Here is an 18,566-nt window from a genome sequence, read left to right as displayed (position 1 = left end):
GACCAAATACCTTGAGCAGCAGAAAGGAAGTGGAAGGCGAATAACCAGCTATGAGGTTGTTTCTCAGATAATTTCTTACTATTTTAATGCTTCACTTTTTACACAGTTTAATCATCAAGCAACAGTGTTAGGGATTACATGAGATAATATGGTCTGTGTGCTGATTCACTCATTTAGTGTGGTCTCATTTCCTTAAGGAACATATCTTGACAGAACACTTTTTTTCTCTCTAACCCTCAGGGTCATCTGGATGAAATGAATACTTTTAGGGCAAAATGGCTGATACTGCTTCCTTGATAACCACGTATAGGTAAGGGATTGTTTCTCTGCCTCCCAAAGTTTTCCCTTTTTCCTACGACCACTTTGGTGAGACGCCTTTCTCAGCACAAAGCAGGGACATGACTCTGTGCATTATTACAACTGGGGATGTTTATGCAAGAGGAAGGCCACCTAGAACAATGGAGCTGACAGATCCCTGTAATTCGGGGCACAAATGGTTCTTAGCAGCAGGTAGGGGTCTCTCACCCGTTGCTTTCTCAGGATTGTTGCACATGAAGCATTGCCATGCTCCTGCTGTTTCACTGAAGCCAAACACGTCAAAGAACCTCACTTCTTCCAGATGGAGCTGTACCTGGTCCAGATCCTGTGTCAGGAACACAAAGCACAAAGAACATAAGCTGCTCTGCCTGCTACCTAACATTTCGAGACTGGGAGAAGGGGATGTGGATCAGGATGGTCAATGCTCAATCTCAGTACTAAAGACTAAGACGCAGCATTGAAAAAAATTTCTCTTGGCCAGCCTTAAAAAAAGCGTTCAGCTAAACTTTTCCATGAGAGTATTCATAAATGCAGCGGGAGCGAGCACAGGCCCCAGGGCTGAGTGTCAGGGTTGAGGTGTCAGAGCCTGAAATGGCCCAGAATTTTCTTGCATCTAGCAGTGGCTCCAGATTTTCTAAAAAGAAGGGATATCCAAGTGGCAATGTGGTTGGAAGACATGCTGCTGGGGGATTTACATTTTATATAAAATTGAGAACCAATTATCCATATCAAAAAATATTATTGGCTGGGCGTGGTGGGTCATGCCTGTAATCCCAACACTCTGGGAGGCCGAGGCAGGCAGATTGCCTGAACTCAGAAGTTCAAGACCAGCCTGGGCAACATGGCAAAACCTTGTCTCTACCACAAATACAAAAACATTAGCCAGGCCTGGTGGTATATGCCTGTGGTCCTAGCTACTCAGGAGGCTGAGGTGAGAGGATCGCTTGAGCCTGTGAGGCAGAGGTCGCAGTGAGGCGAGATTGCACCACTGTACTCCAGCCCAGGTGACAGATTGAGACCCTGTCTCAAAAAAATATATATATTATATTTATTATGTTGGCTTTACAGGAGGCTGATGGAAAATATGGGGGTGGGGCTTAACCCCTCAGCCCTTGGCTCCAGGACTGTTTAGCTCTTTTGCTTTATCCTAAAACTGTATGCAAATTTTGCATTCTATTACATAATATAAGCTACATTGATTTTTTTTTATTTTTACTTTTATTTTTTTCCTGAGATAGAGTCTCACTCTGCTGTCCAGGTTGGAGTGCGGTGCTGCGATCTTGGCTCACTGCAACCTTCACCTCCTGGGTTCAAGTGATTCTCGTGTTTCAGCCTCCTGAGCAGCTGGCTTCACAGGTGCCTGCCACCACACCTGGCTAATTTTTGTATATCTAGTAGAGACAGGGTTATGCCATGTTGGCCAGGCTGGTCTCCAACTCCTGATCTCAAGTGATCCACCTTCCTTGGCCTCCCAAAAAGCTGGGATTGCAGGCATGCACGAGCCACCATGCCTGGCCTGCATTGGTTTTAATGGAAGATAATGCATTAAATTATTTACCAGTAAATTAGTTAATTTTTTTCCTCCAAATGGTTGAGTAGAATTGACACTCCAAGAAGACTGCACATGTTTTATGTGCCCCGTGGCACCATGCCAATGTGTACCTCTTTAAGGGGCAGGGCAGAGAGGTTCTGTTAGACTGTAAATGGATGGAAAACTACTAGCCTAACTAAATTAAATAGCTCTACTGTCCTCCTGAGGCTTTCCTATTATGTAAATGACTTGTATCCTTTGGTATAGGATGGATGACCAGAAACTGCATTCTTAAAAGGCTCCTCCTCCTAAGAGGGACTTAATGTTCTTATTGGCCTTGCATGTACCCAGCCCACTAACATGTTTGTGTTCTGTTGAGCTGTGATTTTATTTCCTTTCCTTTAGCCTACACACTCTTATCTTCTCTCTGTATAGGAATAGTTCTTAGAATTTTCAAGGCTGAGGCGTGTAGGCACTGTTTGCACTGCTTATAAGGGATCTAAATAGAGAATGATCAAGTGGATACCCTCATTGCATCCCAAAGCTCCTAATTCTCAGTTCTAAATTTCTTGACAGAGGTGAGAAGTATGTCCAACTATGAGTTCACTGAGAACAGAAACATGTTTATTTTTTTCATAATATGCCCAGAGTCCAGTCCAGCATCATTAATGGATTAGCATTGGTTTGTAGACCCAGCACAAAGCTTTTTTACTAACGAACTATATAAAAGATAGTACAAAAAGTTAAAGGGAATTTTTAAAGAGAACATTTACACTCCCTGGAACATAAACACAATGAGGACAGATATTTTGTCTGTTGTGTTGGCTGCTATAAACTTGGCACCTAAAAGTGCCTATCACATAGCAAGCACTAAACAAATATTTGTGTAATAACAAAAGGCATGCCCTGGGCCTAGAAATGGATACTTTTCAGCATCCTCTATTAAGACTATTATGGCTTGTGTTCTGGGGTTGGACATTTTGGAGGTTTGACATGGTGACTGCAACATTTTGGGTTGCTAATCTTTAATACCGTATCTCAGGCATTCCAATAGGTGCTGTATATCTAGGAATATTGTTTTGACAAAAATGATTTTGAATATGTTCAATGGAAAAAAAGACTTTTTTTTTTTTTTTAAAGTATGTTTTCCAAGATAAAGACTGAAGAAGCACCTGGGAGTTTTGTGAGTTTCAAAGGATACAATCCATATTAAAATTTATGGGGAAAAAGCAGATGTTCATAAATATCAGTTTCAAAACTGTGAAGTCTCTGAAGTCTGTACTTGGCCATTGCCATGCAGATCACTTCTCTGTTTCCCACACAATTAAGGATCAATTTTTCATTCACCACAAACACTACTAGCAAACAAAGTACTTAAAATAATACTTAAGGGTTCCTTTATTTTTCCTGTTCTAAGACCAGAAAATTCCCAGTTTGTTGCATATAATCCACATTTGTCTTGGAAAAAAGTTTACTTTAAATGTTTCAGACAGATGGTAAACTACATTCCTGCATTCAATTTCTGAAGCCAAAAGCAGGCTTACCTCCTCAGAGGATTTAGGTGTTGTGCTAAAGGATATCCACGGTAGTTGTATGAACGTTGAAGTTGGTAATAATAGCACATTTTGAATGGAAAGACAGATGAAACACATATAGTTTCCAATATTTGTGAAAAATCAAAGAAAAATAAATCACAAAACAAGCAAACACAAACCAACAACCAGTGACACCTAGATTTTTGGAATTTTGACCTCTTAAATGTGCTTGAGGTCAGTAGTTCTCTCTCCTACTTAACCTTCTTTACCCTTCTGGGTCCTGCAGCTTCCCCAGGCCTTGCCCAAGAATTGCTATATGGCTTCTATTTTTCTAACAGGAGAACAAAAATAGATTTGTTTAGAGAATTACAAGCTTTCTTTAAGATAACTAGACTCCAGAAAAGTGATAAAAATAACTTATATCTAACTCTAAGTCACTGTCTGAGTATTTTTCAGTTCTAATTGGATTGCGGCAGACAGACCCTAAGGTGACCTCCCAGTAATTTTCACCTTGTGGTGTTCATCTGTTTGTATACTCCCATTCCCTGTGTACGGGAAGGACTTATGATTTGCTCCTGGCCAAGAATATGTCAAAGGGGATAGGATATCAATTCCATTGTTATTACACACACACACACACACACACACACACACACACACACACACACACACACACACACACAAAACCTGTCTTGCTAGCAGATGCATAGGGAGACCCTCCTGCTGTGCTTGAAGGAAGCAAATTGCCACATTATGAACTGCAGGGACTATGGGTGGCTTTTAGGATCTTAAAGGAGGCCTTCAGCTGGTAGCCAGTAAGAGTTCAAAGTCATCAGTTCTACAACTGCAAAAAAATGATTCTTGTCAACGAACGGAATGAGTTTGAAAGCAGACCCTACCCATTTGAACCTCCAAATGAAAACACAGCCCAGCCAATACCTTGATTGTAGCCCTGTGAGACCCTGAGTGGAGGACCCAGCTAAGTTACAACTGAAATCCTGACCCTCTGGTACTGTGAGATAATAAGTATGTGTTGTTTTAAATTGCTAGGTTTGTGCTAATTTGTTATGCATTATTGAAAACTAATACTGAGATTGTGCCGTGAAGAGGAATCAAAAATGACATCCTTTTGCCCAATTCTCCATGAAAGTGATGATTCTACTTAGAGGAGTCACATTCTCCCAAGTGCACTCCAAATCAGGTCTCAATAAAACATACACACACAGAATAAAACACAAAAGAATGCTGAAGTTCAAACTATTTTCATTGATGTGAAAAAAAAGGATACATATTCATAGTAGGCATGCACTAAGAATGGTTTTCCTGATAAACATCATTTAATTCAAGAAGATTAAAACTCACTGGAGGAAAAAATAGTATTTTTAAACATTTGGCTAAGTAAGCATTTCTCCAGTTTTAGAAAAAGAGTCATTAATGAGGGTAGGAATTTGGAAAACTCTATAAGAAGTCTAAGCCAGGCAGCATAGAAAGATGCGAGATTTACAACATCATTTCACTGACAAATGACAGCATGAGTCAATGCAATGGATTTTGTAAAAGTGCATAGTGGCCTCTGGATTTTATAATGTGGTCTATGTACTTTGAGAGGGTACTGTGAAGCAATTTTCCAGAAATCAGTGAAAGCATACATCTGGAAGAACTTTGGGTTTTGGCACATTTAAATTCTGTCCTAAAGCTATTTGTGCACAGATACAAAACACAGGATTGCCTCACGTGCTCTGTGTGCCTGTGGTTAATAGGATCACTCTAGGCATATATTTCAAGTATGTTTTAAGAAATGTAAGCAAGTATTTTTAAAAATTCCCAAATATTTTCACATAATAATAAGAAGTTTATGTTTGTATTGTTATTTTCAGTGCACATACTCTAATGATATGGAGTCCAAGGTGTGAAATAAGCTTACTTAGGGAATATAATTAATGATTGATCTTCATATTGTCTTAAATTGTTATAGGCATAGTGTCTAGTAGGAAATGCTGTTTGTTGAATAAATAAACTAGCAAAAGAGACTTTAAAGAATATCCACGCCACAATTTTTTTATGTTTTTCAATTTGTGAAAAATATTACTATTGGATTCAATTTATATAACACAGTATTCATAGCACCTGGTATCAGGAACCATGGATAAAGAGATGAAAGAGACATAGTCATCAGTCCAAGGAGGTAAGAAGGTAATTCCTTGTGTCTGCAGTATTCTTCACAGAGGAAACTGAATACAGCTTCATTTGTGTGAGGTGTGATTGTTACTAAGCTTCTTCTGGTGTGATGTTTTGGCTCTCAACTGGATCAAAGCTCTTACCATGAAGACTGACTTCCATATTATTTTGCAGCTTTTAAAAATACTTAGTATGGCACTTTGCGCATAGTAAATGTTCAATGAATTATTATGCATTTTTACTAATTGAAGCACATAGATCTTATCTCTAATTTATATCAACAGTAGCATTTAGGTTTTCAGTGTTCATGTCTATGCAGTTATGACCATTAAGACTTTCCAGACTACATTTGTTAAAAAAATCTATATCTCTCTCTCTATATATATATATATCTGTATCTATATATCTCCATATCTATGGGTATTACAGGAATTCATTTTATTTAACAAGTTTTTAGAATAAAGTGTTAATAATTTAACAATGATGTTTGTCTTAATTCATCAATATAGTATGTTGACTACTTGTTCTCAAGACCCTCAGCTTTTTCAGATTGTCTGTTCAGAGTTCTCACTATGTTGCCCAGGCTAGTCTCAGATGCTTGGGCTCAAACAATCTTTCCACCTCAGCCTCCCAGAGTGCTGTGATTAGAAGTCCTGAGCCACTGCACCCCATCTACATTTTTACACAAGCTCCCCAAGTTGCTGTGGTGTGCACTGACTGTAAAATTAATCCTATATCCTTCAAAGCAGTTGTGGGGATGGCCAATCTGTGTCTGCTGATTGGTATTTGAGGAATTTGTCAATCTCCATGTGCATATGCTCATTCTTTTCCACAATAGTTTGGTTTCAAGGGGTCAGGCATGGTGGCTCAAATCTGTAATCCGAGCACTTTGAGAGGCCAAGGTGGGTAGATCACTTGAGGTCAGGATTTGGAGATCAGCCTGGCCAGCCCGGTGAAACCTTGTTTCTACTAAAAATACAAAAATTAGCTGGGCGTGGTGGCAGGCACCTGTCATCGTAGCTACTTGGGAGGCTGAGGCACAAGAATTGTTTGAACGTGGGAGGCAGAGGTTGCAGTGAGCCGAGATCCCACCACTGCACTGCAGTCTGGCAACAGAGTGAGACCTAAAAAATAAGAAAAAAGAGGCCAGGTGCGGTGGCTTATGCCTGTAATCCCAGCACTTTGGGAGGTGGAGGTGGGTGGATCACAAGGTCAGGAGTTCAAGACCAGATGATGAAACCCCCTCTCTACTAAAAAAAAAAAAAAATTAGCCAGGCACGGTGGCAGGTGCCTGTAATGCCAGCTACTTGGGAGGCTGAGGCAGGAGAATCGCTTGAGCCCAGGAGGCAGAGGTTGTGGTGAGCCGAGATCACGCCATTGCACTCCAGTCTGGGCATCAAGAGCAAAACTCCATCTCAAAAAAAGAAAAGTTTCATTTCATATGACAAAACAGCTAGACTGGTCACAAGAGCAAAGTTTTCATTTTTAAACATCAGAGATGTTATTATTCCAAATTGTGCAATATGGCAAGAAGAGATTAGGTGTGAAAACTGAACTCATTGGGCCCAGTTTGAAACTTGGCAGAAGGCGGGAGTGGGTGGAGAGGGAGGTAGGCCATGGGGGAGCAGAATCTAAGCAGAGGCAGCAGGGCACTGATGTGGAAGGACTCATAGTGCATTTCAGTATACTGCATGAATGCCACGTATGTGCTATGTCCCACTGGTTCTCATATTTCTATGCCTAATTAGTAAGGGAACACGAGGTATACATGACTATATGAGGCCAATGTGGTGAACTCCTCACTATCACTACATATCACTAAATAAACTTATATTTCTATCCTTTGAGTCCCTATGTGTTGGGAAGAACTGAATTCCTTCTTGGAAAATCATGGCAATTCTATGGGTCTGGCTCCAAGTGGCTGGAAGAAAACACTATGTTTGATTCATTTCAGAGAGAAGCTCTGAAGAATACTTTAGTTTAGGAACAAATATGACAAAATAAAAAAAGCCAAATTCACCAAAATCACACTCATCTAAAAATGATGAAAAATAATCTGACTACAGGATATTGGCAGTTAACATGACAAGAGTTTAAGTAAAATGGTTTGTGAAAAATTTAATGGAAGTGTATGAGTTGAGTAGAAAATAAAGGTGGCAAGTTGCATGAAGCTATATAACAAGTTTTATAAATGTTTGATAAGACCACAATTATCTTTTTTACAAATACAATTTCTTTGAAACTTCAGTTCATTAAAACCAGCAAATTATTAGAGTGGGAGCAAAGCCAAAACACTACCAATGTTCAAAAGGTCAAGAAAACTTTAACATTTTTACAGTGGTTCAGCAGTAAAATGTAATCACAGAACTTTTGGCAATTATAGCCAGCACTTAAATATTCTCCTTTCATAGTGCAAAGCAAAGAATTGCAGTGATTTTTTTTTCTAATTGATTACTGCCACCTACATTCAACAAATATTTAGTACTATTTGTTAAATCATTTGTGGTACTATACTACAGAGCATGCTGATGTTAAAGAACTAATTTGGAGAGGCTTTTTTTCCTTCCTTTTGAGATCTGATAGCAGGAAAATCATGCTCGTAGCAATGTAGGTTATGTAGTTGGAGGCAAGGTGCTTCTCTCATTCTCATAATTTTATTTTTTTTTCCTTTATCCCTAATACCACTTTAATTCTCAGACTGTTTCTCCAACTTCCCCTTTTTATAAGTACTCACCTTTTGGGTTTGGTACATGTCTTAGAACAGATACATATTCTTGAAAAATATGTAGCAATGTTTATTTTTCATTTTTGCAAATAATGGTAGGCTGTGAACCCTATTTGGTTTCTTGTTCATTTCACTCAAGATCTCTATGTGGTATTCTATGCATATTTAGCTAACTATTGCCTCTACAGCTGCACAGCGATTTAATGGTGTGCATCCACCACCCCCCACATTTCACCTAACCATTTCCTTAGTGTGGGCACCAAGGGTGCCCCCATCTCTGAACTTACACAATGATGTAACAATGAATATTCTTACATGTGTTCCCTTGTGGATGTGAGCAAAAATTTTTCTGTGATAATCACTCAGGAGTGGAATTGCTGTGTCATAGTGTATTAGTTTAGGGCTGTGAAAATATTTTTGTGTTTCTGCGCAGTTAGGGCTTTTTGAACAAATTTTACTGAAACTTGGGACCTGGGCTAAAAAAACAAGCTTTAGAAGTAAATTTATGACTAATTAGAAAGTGAAATACCATCTAGAGAGATTTACTTTCCCAGAGGTATGTTTACATTTTAAGATGGGGATAAGACCCAGGATATAGGAGCCTGGGTTGTCAAGCTGGAGACATTAGTCTTCTCTTCAACCTGGAGGGATTTATTTACATTCTAAAGAGTAAAAGTAAGAACCCAGACTCCTTCCCAATAGCAAAGATTTTTGTTCTCTCCTTTCAGGGACAACTGTTCCACCCGCTATGTAAATACTCAAATTTACATTGTCAAGGTTCCTTGCCTACAGTACAGACCCTAGGATGTGTAAGATGACATCTGGTTCTCATCATGTTGCCCCAGGGCTAACAACTGAGGCAAAAGGAAACTTAGGAGGTTATTTGTTGCTAAGTAAATAATAGTAATCTGTGATGCCCCCAGAAGCCTTGTTTGCATGATACATTAAAAATTTAACATTATTCATATCCTCAGTTTCACTAGGTTCTGCCAACTTGCTATTCAAGCTACCCAGGAGGCTGAGGTAGAAGGATCAGTTAAACCCAGGAGTTCGTGGCGGCAGCGAGCTATGATGGTGCCACTGCACTCCAGTCTAGGCAACAGAGCAAGACCCTGTCTTGAAAAAATAAATAAAAAAAAAGAATTATCATTTTTTGACATGTTTACTACTTTGAATAGTTACAGAGGAAATAAAACTGACTCTACTATGGACTTAGAGAGAAGGTATTACTTCCCATGATGCTGAAATTTTAAATGCCTCCATTTAGTCACTTCACACAGCAGAGAGCTAAGCACTGGTTAAGTAATAGTGATGGAGGCAGTTTTAAGAAAGTTGAACCACCCCTCAGTAGAGAACTGGATAAAGTAAACTATGGTTGGTCAGGCACAGTGGCTCATGCCTGTAATTACAGCACGTTGGGAGGCCGAGGCAGGCGGATCACTTGAGCTCGGGAGTTGGAGACCAGCCTGGCCAACATGGTGAAACCCCATCTCTACTAAATATTTAAAAATTAGCTGGATGTGGTGGCACGGGCCTGTTGTCCCAGCTACCCAGGAGGCTGAGGCTGGAGAATCGCTTGAACCTGGGAGGCAGAGGTTGCAGTGAGCCGAGATCAGGTCACTGCACTCTAGCCTGGGCAACAGAGTGAGACTCCATCTCAAAAAAAAAAAAAAAAAGTAAATTATGGTCTATTTACACAGTGGAAAATTTTATAGATGCTGAAATGAACGAGCTAGCTCTACATATATCTATATATGAACAGATATATTTAAAAAACATAACATTAAGTGCAGAAATCACATTGCAAAAGATATGTGCCATCTGATAACATTCAGGTAAAAGTTTAAAACAACAGTACAAAAACATTCATGGAAATAATACACACCAACCTCAGGAGAATATTTACAATAGTTTCTTTTTGTAAAGGGAGATATTTGATGCAAATATGGAAGAAATGTAAACATCTATCTGTGGCAGGAATGGATATCATATTTCTGTACTTTTCTGAATTTATGAGCTATTTCATAATTTGATGAAAAATAAAAATGAGGCAGAGAACACAGTTTAGTGAAGCAAAGAGACTAGCAAGGGTCAGACTCTGTGAGGAAGAAAGGTTCTGCATGTGTATGTGTGTGTGGGCTTCCTTGGTACCCCTCAAACTCCCTGTAGAGGAGTCTCCTTTTGCCTGAGACTGACCTTGGTGGTGAAAGTCTTTCTCTCTTCTCTTGTTAGAAGGCTCCATGTTAACAATTTCTTTTAACTTTTAGCTCTTCAAACTTGGAGATAAAGAAACAGGTCTAAAATACTAAGTGTTTGATATATGTTCTATTTTGTTTTAGAAAACCAAACAAAACAAAGCATGCTGACACCAAGTTCTGTCTTAGGGAATTATTACAGCATGGGCTAAGTGACAGAGAGGATACTTAGAAATAAAAGTTTTTCTGCTGAGTGGTACAGAATGAAGAATATAGGTTTTGGAGTCAGAAGATCAGAGTTTGAGCCCTGCCACTGCCATTCACTGGCAGTTCTTGGGAAAATATTTTAATTTCTCTTTGCTTTTAATGCACTCCTCAAACTGTAAAATGACTTTGATTCCTAACCTGTCTCTTTCAGTGACTTTTTGCCACAATCAATTAAGGGATAATTGCACTACTTTGTAAACTGTGGAGAAATAATAAAAAGTAGTGATAATGGCCAAGCGCAGTGGCTCGCACCTGTAATCCCAGCACATTGGGAGGCTGAGGTGGGCAGATTGCTTGAGCTCAGGAATTTTGAGACCAGCCTGGGCAACATGGTGAGACCCCATCTCAAAAAAAAGCAGTGATAATGATGATAATTCAAATCAAGCAAAATAAGAAGCTCCTTTTTATGTATGTAAAATATAGTGTTTTTTGTCTCTCAGCTAGATAAATAAATGAATGACTTCTTTAAGAAACACTAATGCTAGGTGCCTGAGAAACATATTTAGTTTTCTAAAATCAGGTAACATACTTACCCGTCTGTTTTTGTTAGTTTGTTGTCAAACCTAGGAGCGCTGGATTTAATGAGATGCAAACATAAAGAGATGTAATGCGACGTGGACATGAGCATTTCAAAGGGGAATAATGACATGCGCATGCTTGATGAGGCCATAATGAGATGTACAAATAGAAATGCACAGAAAAATGTGCATGGGTAATGGTGCAATGAGATGCATAGATGAGTGCAATGATAAAGGCATGGGGGGTGTAATGTGATTTACAAATGGGAGCATTAAATGGGAGGGTGGAAAGGGCAGGTTGTGGTAGATAAGCAGCAGAGAGAAAGAATGCAGTACTAAGCATGAATGGAGGAGCTAATATGTGCATGATGAGGATGTGATGAGATAGAAATGGGATGGCATAAGGCAGTTCACAGATGGAGGGGTATAATGAGTTGTGTGGAAAGGAGGGAATAACGACAAGCATAAAAGGAAGGATTTAATACGATGAAGAAAGAAATAGGCATAAGAAGATGTGAAGACTGAAAGGAGGAGCAGAAAAAAGGGACATTAGTGAAGAGACGCGAAGTAACAAGGTGGGCCAATGGAGCACTCTAATGAGGCTGAAATAAAAAGGTGCAATGATGTGTGTCCATTCAGGGAATAATTAGACACACACATAGGATGATAATGAGGTACCCAGGCCCTGATCAGACACAGACCATAGCACTCAGTTCTTACTGAGGAGGCAAAAAATTGAAAAAAATTCAGGGCAGAACCACAAAGATATCTACACACAGAAAAGGGAAGACTAAACAGGTGATTTGGTCCCAGCCTTGCAGTTTATGAAATAATAGTTTTACAGCTGCACTTACTCTGTTCCAGGTGCTCTGCTAGGTGTTGAATTAAATGCATCATCTCATTTTACCTTCTTAACAACACTATGAGGGAGGTGGATTCTTTCCTAGTTATAGATGAAGAAATCAAGCTGTAGTGAGGTTAATGACTTGCCCAGTTCCCAGAGCATGTCTGTGGTAGTGATGTGACTCAAACTAAGTCAGCTGGATCTCAGTTGCCTTTGCCTCTGTTTTGATGTTTTATCAGAGGAGGCTATGGGACCTCTTGCCCCAGAACTACCAGGATAACTTGTCAAAGATGTAGAGTCACAGGATTACCCAGTGAATATTATTTGCAAAATCTGCAGAGGCCCTAGGAATTTGCATTTTTAACAAGTGCTTCAGGGACTCTTGCATAAACTAGGTCTGAGAACTACTCCGTGAAACCAGCACTAGAGTGTGTGGTGATCTAAGGCTACTCTCAGTCCTAGTGAAAGACCATAAACAAAGGAGATTGCATGCAGCATGAGGACTTTGGGTTGGCTACAAAGTAGACTGTCTATTGGCAGAAGAAATTACCAGACCCAGAAATGAGGCATCAAACCAAAAATTATATTGAATGTAGGATAAAAATATAAAAATACATGGAACATAATTAGATTCTAGGAAATAGTTTTTTTTACTGAATTAAAAAAAACATAGAAATTACTCCATATTCATGGAATCCCTAAGGGGGAAAGGGTAATCTGTCCCTACAACCAACATTTTTCCAATCCACATGCAACTTTCAGGATTCTAAAATTAAAAGCTGGTAGTGGCACTGACTGTTCTCTTTCTTGGTATGTCTAGTATTGAGATATCTAAATTGCTATGATTTTTAAGGTCGAAACCAGAATTTATATTTTGAAATAGTGTTAAGCGTGCATGACTACTCGCATTTTAGTGATACAGCCTCTGCTCTAAACCTTTTTAGACGTGTCTTTTGGAATTGTTTGCAGTGTATATTTGTGAGCCACACAAGAAAGTAATGTTCATTACTTTAGTGAAACTTAGCTTTTAACATGGAAATTTATTATTCAGTTTGAGCAGTCTCTTTTTATAGTACACATGGGCTCAGATAAATGTTGGGCTATCTGTGAAAATAAAAGTCATACTCAAAAAATGAAACATGGCCAAACACAGTGGCTCACACATATAATCCCAGACCTTTGGGCAGCTGAGGTGGGTGGATCACTTGAGTCCAGGAGTTTGAGACCAGCCTGGGCAACATGACGAAACCCTGCCTCTACAAAAAAATACAAAAATTAGCCAGGTGTGGTGTTGGGCGCCTGTAGTGCCAGCTGCTAGGGAGGCTGAGGTAAGAGGATTGATTGAGCCTGGGAGGTCGAGGCTGCAGTGAGACATCATTGTGCCACTGCACTCCAGCCTGGGCAATAGAGTAAGGCCCTGTCTCAAAAAAAAAAAAACAAAAACAAAAACAAAAAAAAAAAAACCTTTTTCATGACTGAGAATATAAAGTCTCAAAACATTTACTGAGTAGCTGCTCTGCCTCAGGCCATGATGCCATGATAGGTGCTGGGACATGCAGACATTAATGGAAAGAGCCTGATCCCACAGCCTATGAGAGGCACAAAGACATTAAAATCAAACAATTTTGTTGTTGTTGATGTCTTTATTTACATCTGCGAAAAGTTATGGGAATATGGCTGAGAGAGTCACTCATTTTGTTTGGAGGGGTCTTGCAGAGGAGGTGCAATAAAATAGTACCAGCTACTATTTATTGAGCTCTTACTATATGGCAATCACTGCTCCATGGACTTTACATGTATTATGTCTTTTGAATCTCATAACATCCCTGTGAAGTGTTTACTGCTATTTTCTGCACTTTGCAGGTAAAGAAGGTGAGGCACAGAGGAGTTAGATAAAAGTGCTGGTAAGTAGGTGGTGGAGGCAGGATTCAAACCCAGATCCTGAGTTTCTAGTTATCACACTTTCTTCTTGCACAAAAAGAGGTGCTATTTATTCTAATAGTATAGTGCCCAGTGTTTGTTGGCATTCACATAATATCCATGATAGCAGCAAAAGAAAAAGAAAAGGATTTTACTCATGCACTGATTATTTAAGAAAAGAACCCAACCACTATTAGATTAGAACAGGCATTGCAGAGGGATTGCATACCTCTGTTCCCCCAGGAATAGAGTTATTTCGTTAACTATTTTCTAAAGGTTTTTCCTTTTTTTTTTTTTTAATTTCCTTGACTGATGCAGAACATCTGGCTAACTGTGAAGGAATGTTCACGACAGTAGTAAAATTGACATGCTTCATTATAGAACAGTCTGGCTTGTGAAATATGAAAGAAATATAATACATGTGATAAACTAGGATTTCAACTAAACTGAGAAAACATTTCTATGCCAGTTTAAATTTGTGAAAAAAGCATATGTATGGTATAAGTACAGTGTATGTAGACAATGGTTAGGGAGGTATGAATAGTGTATATTAATTAGCCAAGAGTAAAGGTAATAATTTTCTAAAGGAGATAAGAGGATTAAAAAGAAAGAGTATAAAACAACAGACCAGTGTATTACAATGAAAAGAAATCTGTTTCTTAATAGTAAATAGAACTGTCAGTTAAGTTCAATGTATTTACAAAATCATATGCAATCACTTAATATAATGGATTGTGTGTACAGAATTGTTTAAATGAGGGGCCCTGATGTATATCTGTTAAGGGAAAGAAATGAATCCAAATGAAGGTAGAAATAGTATTTAGGGAGGCAAAGTTTAGAATTTGGCTGAACTTCCAAATTCAGTGGTCCTAAGGCATCAATAAAAGTCATGCTTGTAAAAAGTCATGTCATTTCTCTCAAGAACTCTTCACATGTGAACCTCTCCTCTTATGTTACTCATATTAATCCCAGATGAACTATTGTGGCTCTGGTGGAGTGTGAGTCTACTGATACCACATAAACTATGATAAAAATCCATCTTGTGCTTAAGCTGAAAATTCTCCCGGTGTTATCTTGCATTGCAAGCCTTATCCACGGAGCATGCTGTAAACATAGCCGTGGTCAGTTAACTTCGTCTTGCCCAAGTGGCTGTTGTCCTAACCTTGGCCAGTTGCTTGGTGGGTGTACTTGTTCTGTTTTTTCAAGGCAAATAGTAGAGTGTGTATTGGGGCTACGAGGAGAAGCAGAGGGTTCTTATAAAGAGAAACTCAGCATAAATCCATCATTTTCTTCACTCAGGAAATAACTTTTCTTTTTTTTTCCTAGGCTCTAAAGACCATCTTTCTGTTTCCCAAATTGGTTTTCTCATCTGTGGATGCTTTCTTTTCAGCACTTAAAATTTTCTTCTTTTGATCTGCATCTTTACCCTCCATCTTCTCAAATACAGATCTTGAAACATTTCAGTATTTTATTACCACTCAACCAAGAGACAAAAATCCAAGCCCAAATGAATTCCATCATAGCGCCTGAACAGTGGATTGAAGCTGGAGAAAATCAGATCTCTGCTTTACTTCAGATCCATAACCTTAGGTCCCATATGGATGCTCCTCACTGCCTGACCACCCTGTTGTATTTCTCTAGGAAGCTCAAGCTCCCTTCTCTGAGCCTTTCATTTCAAACCTTCTCTTTCCTCAAATATCCTACTTTCCACTCCTCCCTTTCCCCACCTCACTTTCAGCTGATGGCCTCTTGTTTTACTGAAAAAATTTAAAAGCTATAAAAAAGGATCCATTCTTCTTTTCACCATCAAATCTAATAATCTGGTTCTGTATGTAATCAACTCTTCTCTCGTCTGTTTCATCAATCTCAACCTCTCTATTGCATCATCCCAGCAATTTACAAACAGGATCTGAAGGCTTCCATTTTCACTCATCTCTACAATCCCTCCACTTACCAACCCATTCAGCACCAAACTGCTTAAAACAGCTCTCTACACATGCTGTGTTTCCTTCTTTACTCTTTCCTTCTTGTTCCTCCACCTACTTCTGTTCATACCTTGCCCTTAAAACTCTATTAAAACTGCTCTTTCCATGTTGCCCAGTTGAACGGACACTTATCTTGATTTGGCTATCAAATGCCATACAATTCCTTTCCCTCTCCTTCTTGGACACTTTCTTGATATCTGTGATGCCCTCTATACTTTCTGAGGTTCTTTTATTTCTTGGCTGCTCTCTGGATGCAATCCTGAACTGGGACCATTTCCTCTCTAAACTCTCTTCCTAGATTGCTTCAGTCTTCCCGTGGTTTTCATCACCTGTATGCTGATGATGTCCTAATCTGTATTCCTGGCCTAAGTCACTTCATATTTGGATATCCAACTGTCTAAAAGACAATTCCACTGGGACATCTGGCAGGTGTTTGAAACTTCAGATTCAGATATCTGAAAGTCTTGTGTCCCAGCTTCATTCACTTGCCCCCTCCCCAGAGCTCATTTTCTCCCAGTTTTATCCACCTTAATAAATGATACCACCATGCCAGAAACTTGACATCAGCTTTGATTCCTCACTTCCCCTCACACTTACATGCCATTCATTAGCTTGTTATGTCACTTTTACCTCCAAAAGTTATAATGAATATGTCATTTATTTCCATCCCTACCACGATCATCCAAGTTTAAGCTACTCTCTTCTCTTACCTGGATTAGCAATAGTCTCTTTTGTGATCTCCTTAATTTTACTTTTGTCCCTTTCCAATCTAGTCCCCAAACAGCAGACTGAGCGATCTTTTAAAAACAACCTGGTTGCAATGGACTGAAGGCTCATGTCCCCCTACCATCACCAAATTCATACATTGACATCCTATCCCCCAAGGTGATACCATTGGGAGGGGAGGCCTTTGGGAGGTATTAAGTCTTGGGGATGGAGTCCTCATAAATGGGATTCGTGCCTTATTAAAGAAGCCCAAGAGAGATCACTTGTCCCTTCAACCATGTACAAATAGAAATGCACAGAGCACACAGCATTTGGGTGACATCTATAAGCCAGAAAGTGAACCCGCACTAGACACTGAATCTGCCTTCATCTCGGGCTTCCCAGCCTCCAGAACTGTAAGAAACATTTTTGTTTTTATAAGCACCCAGTTAATAGTATTTTGTTACAGCAGCCCAAATGGACAAAGAAACTGAACTAAGGACTGCTGCTCAAAACTCTTCCGTGGCTTTCCATAGACGGCAATAAAATCGAAGCTTCTTGCCATGGTCTAAAAGGCCAGGACAGAATTCCCCAGATTAACTCTCCAGTCTCCACTATCCCCTTTGTTCACTGGCTCCACCAATGCTGTGAAAGGGGTGTGCTCACTTTTGGGTAGGTGTGACCATCCACTGTGATACAGGAGGAAGAAAATATTAGAACTTTCATTTCTATTTATTTTTCATCTCATCCTTTAAAATTTCTATTTTTCCATGTTTTATAGTGAAATAACGTAAAATAATGTGTGTATATAGTTTAAAGGTAAATAAATGTGCACATATTGAAGGCACTTGCTCAAAATAATTTTTTGATGGGATGTGTGACTTACATTTGAAGAGAATGCTCTAATACACCAAAGTTTTTCTTTTCTCTTATTCTTCCTTTTTTGTTTTTGTTTTTTTGTTTCAAGGCCTTTGTGCAAATTGTTCTCATTGCCAGGAAAACTTGTCTGACATCTGCTCAGAGAAGTCTTCCTTGACCATCCAACAAATGCTCATTTTCTTTAGGCATTATCTTTTACAGTATCTATCAGTGTGGAATTGTGTATTTGTTTCTTAGTGTATTGCTTGTTTCCATCAGGGCAGGGATCATGATTGTTTAGTCTCTGCACAGTGGTTGGTATAGAGCAGGCATTTGCAAAAAAATATTTTTGACTGAATACATGAACTTAGAGTCATATTTACCATGATTTTGCTGTGATTATTTTGTCTCCTCTATGTTATTTCTCATGCCATTCTTTCTATGTGGAACTATTTTTCTCTTTAAAGATAAAAAAAGCCTCCGAACTCTGTATTTCAATTTCTACCACTTTCCAACCAGCTCCTTGCCTGAGCAGAGTGTCCCAGACATTTGCCTCTGCATCCACATTCCACCTTCAATCTGCCCTCCAGGATCTTCCATGATTTGCAGTCTTCATTTAGTTTTCCTCTCAATCACTGGATTAGTCCCTTGGTCTGGCTTCTTAGGGTAGACTCTTATTCACATTTTCTGTTTATCTTTTTACCTCACCATTGCCACTTAGAAACTGCCTTTCAGATTTTCCTGGTTCTGAGCTCATAGCCTAAAAGCCTAGAATCCTCCGCGCCCATCTGGGGTTCTGAAATTCCAAACCCCATTCCCCTCTAACTTGCCCTGAAAGGAAGGTTCTCTCAAACATATATTCATACGGCTCTCCTGGAGACTGACCTTCCACAGCACTTGTCATTTCCATCACACATGTAGACTTAAATTTCTCATCATATATATATGTGTATATATATGTATATATATATATATATATATATATAT

General features: G+C 39.1%; 1 protein-coding gene across 1 annotated transcript in view; it reads right to left on the bottom strand.

The window, feature by feature from the left end:
• Positions 1 to 18,566, bottom strand: part of LOC116463608 (ventricular zone-expressed PH domain-containing protein homolog 1-like) — a 119,488-nt gene that overhangs the window by 25,384 nt on the left and 75,538 nt on the right. The window contains exon 7 of the mRNA XM_032146790.2: positions 526 to 643. Within this exon, the coding sequence (XP_032002681.2) occupies positions 526 to 643 (118 nt within the window). The remainder of the gene's footprint in view (positions 1 to 525; positions 644 to 18,566) is intronic.

This window comes from Hylobates moloch, unplaced genomic scaffold (assembly GCF_009828535.3).
Source record: "Hylobates moloch isolate HMO894 unplaced genomic scaffold, HMol_V3 SCAFFOLD_44, whole genome shotgun sequence".
NCBI classification, from domain to species: domain Eukaryota; kingdom Metazoa; phylum Chordata; class Mammalia; order Primates; family Hylobatidae; genus Hylobates; species Hylobates moloch.
This window is presented reverse-complemented; position numbering and strand designations above follow the sequence as displayed.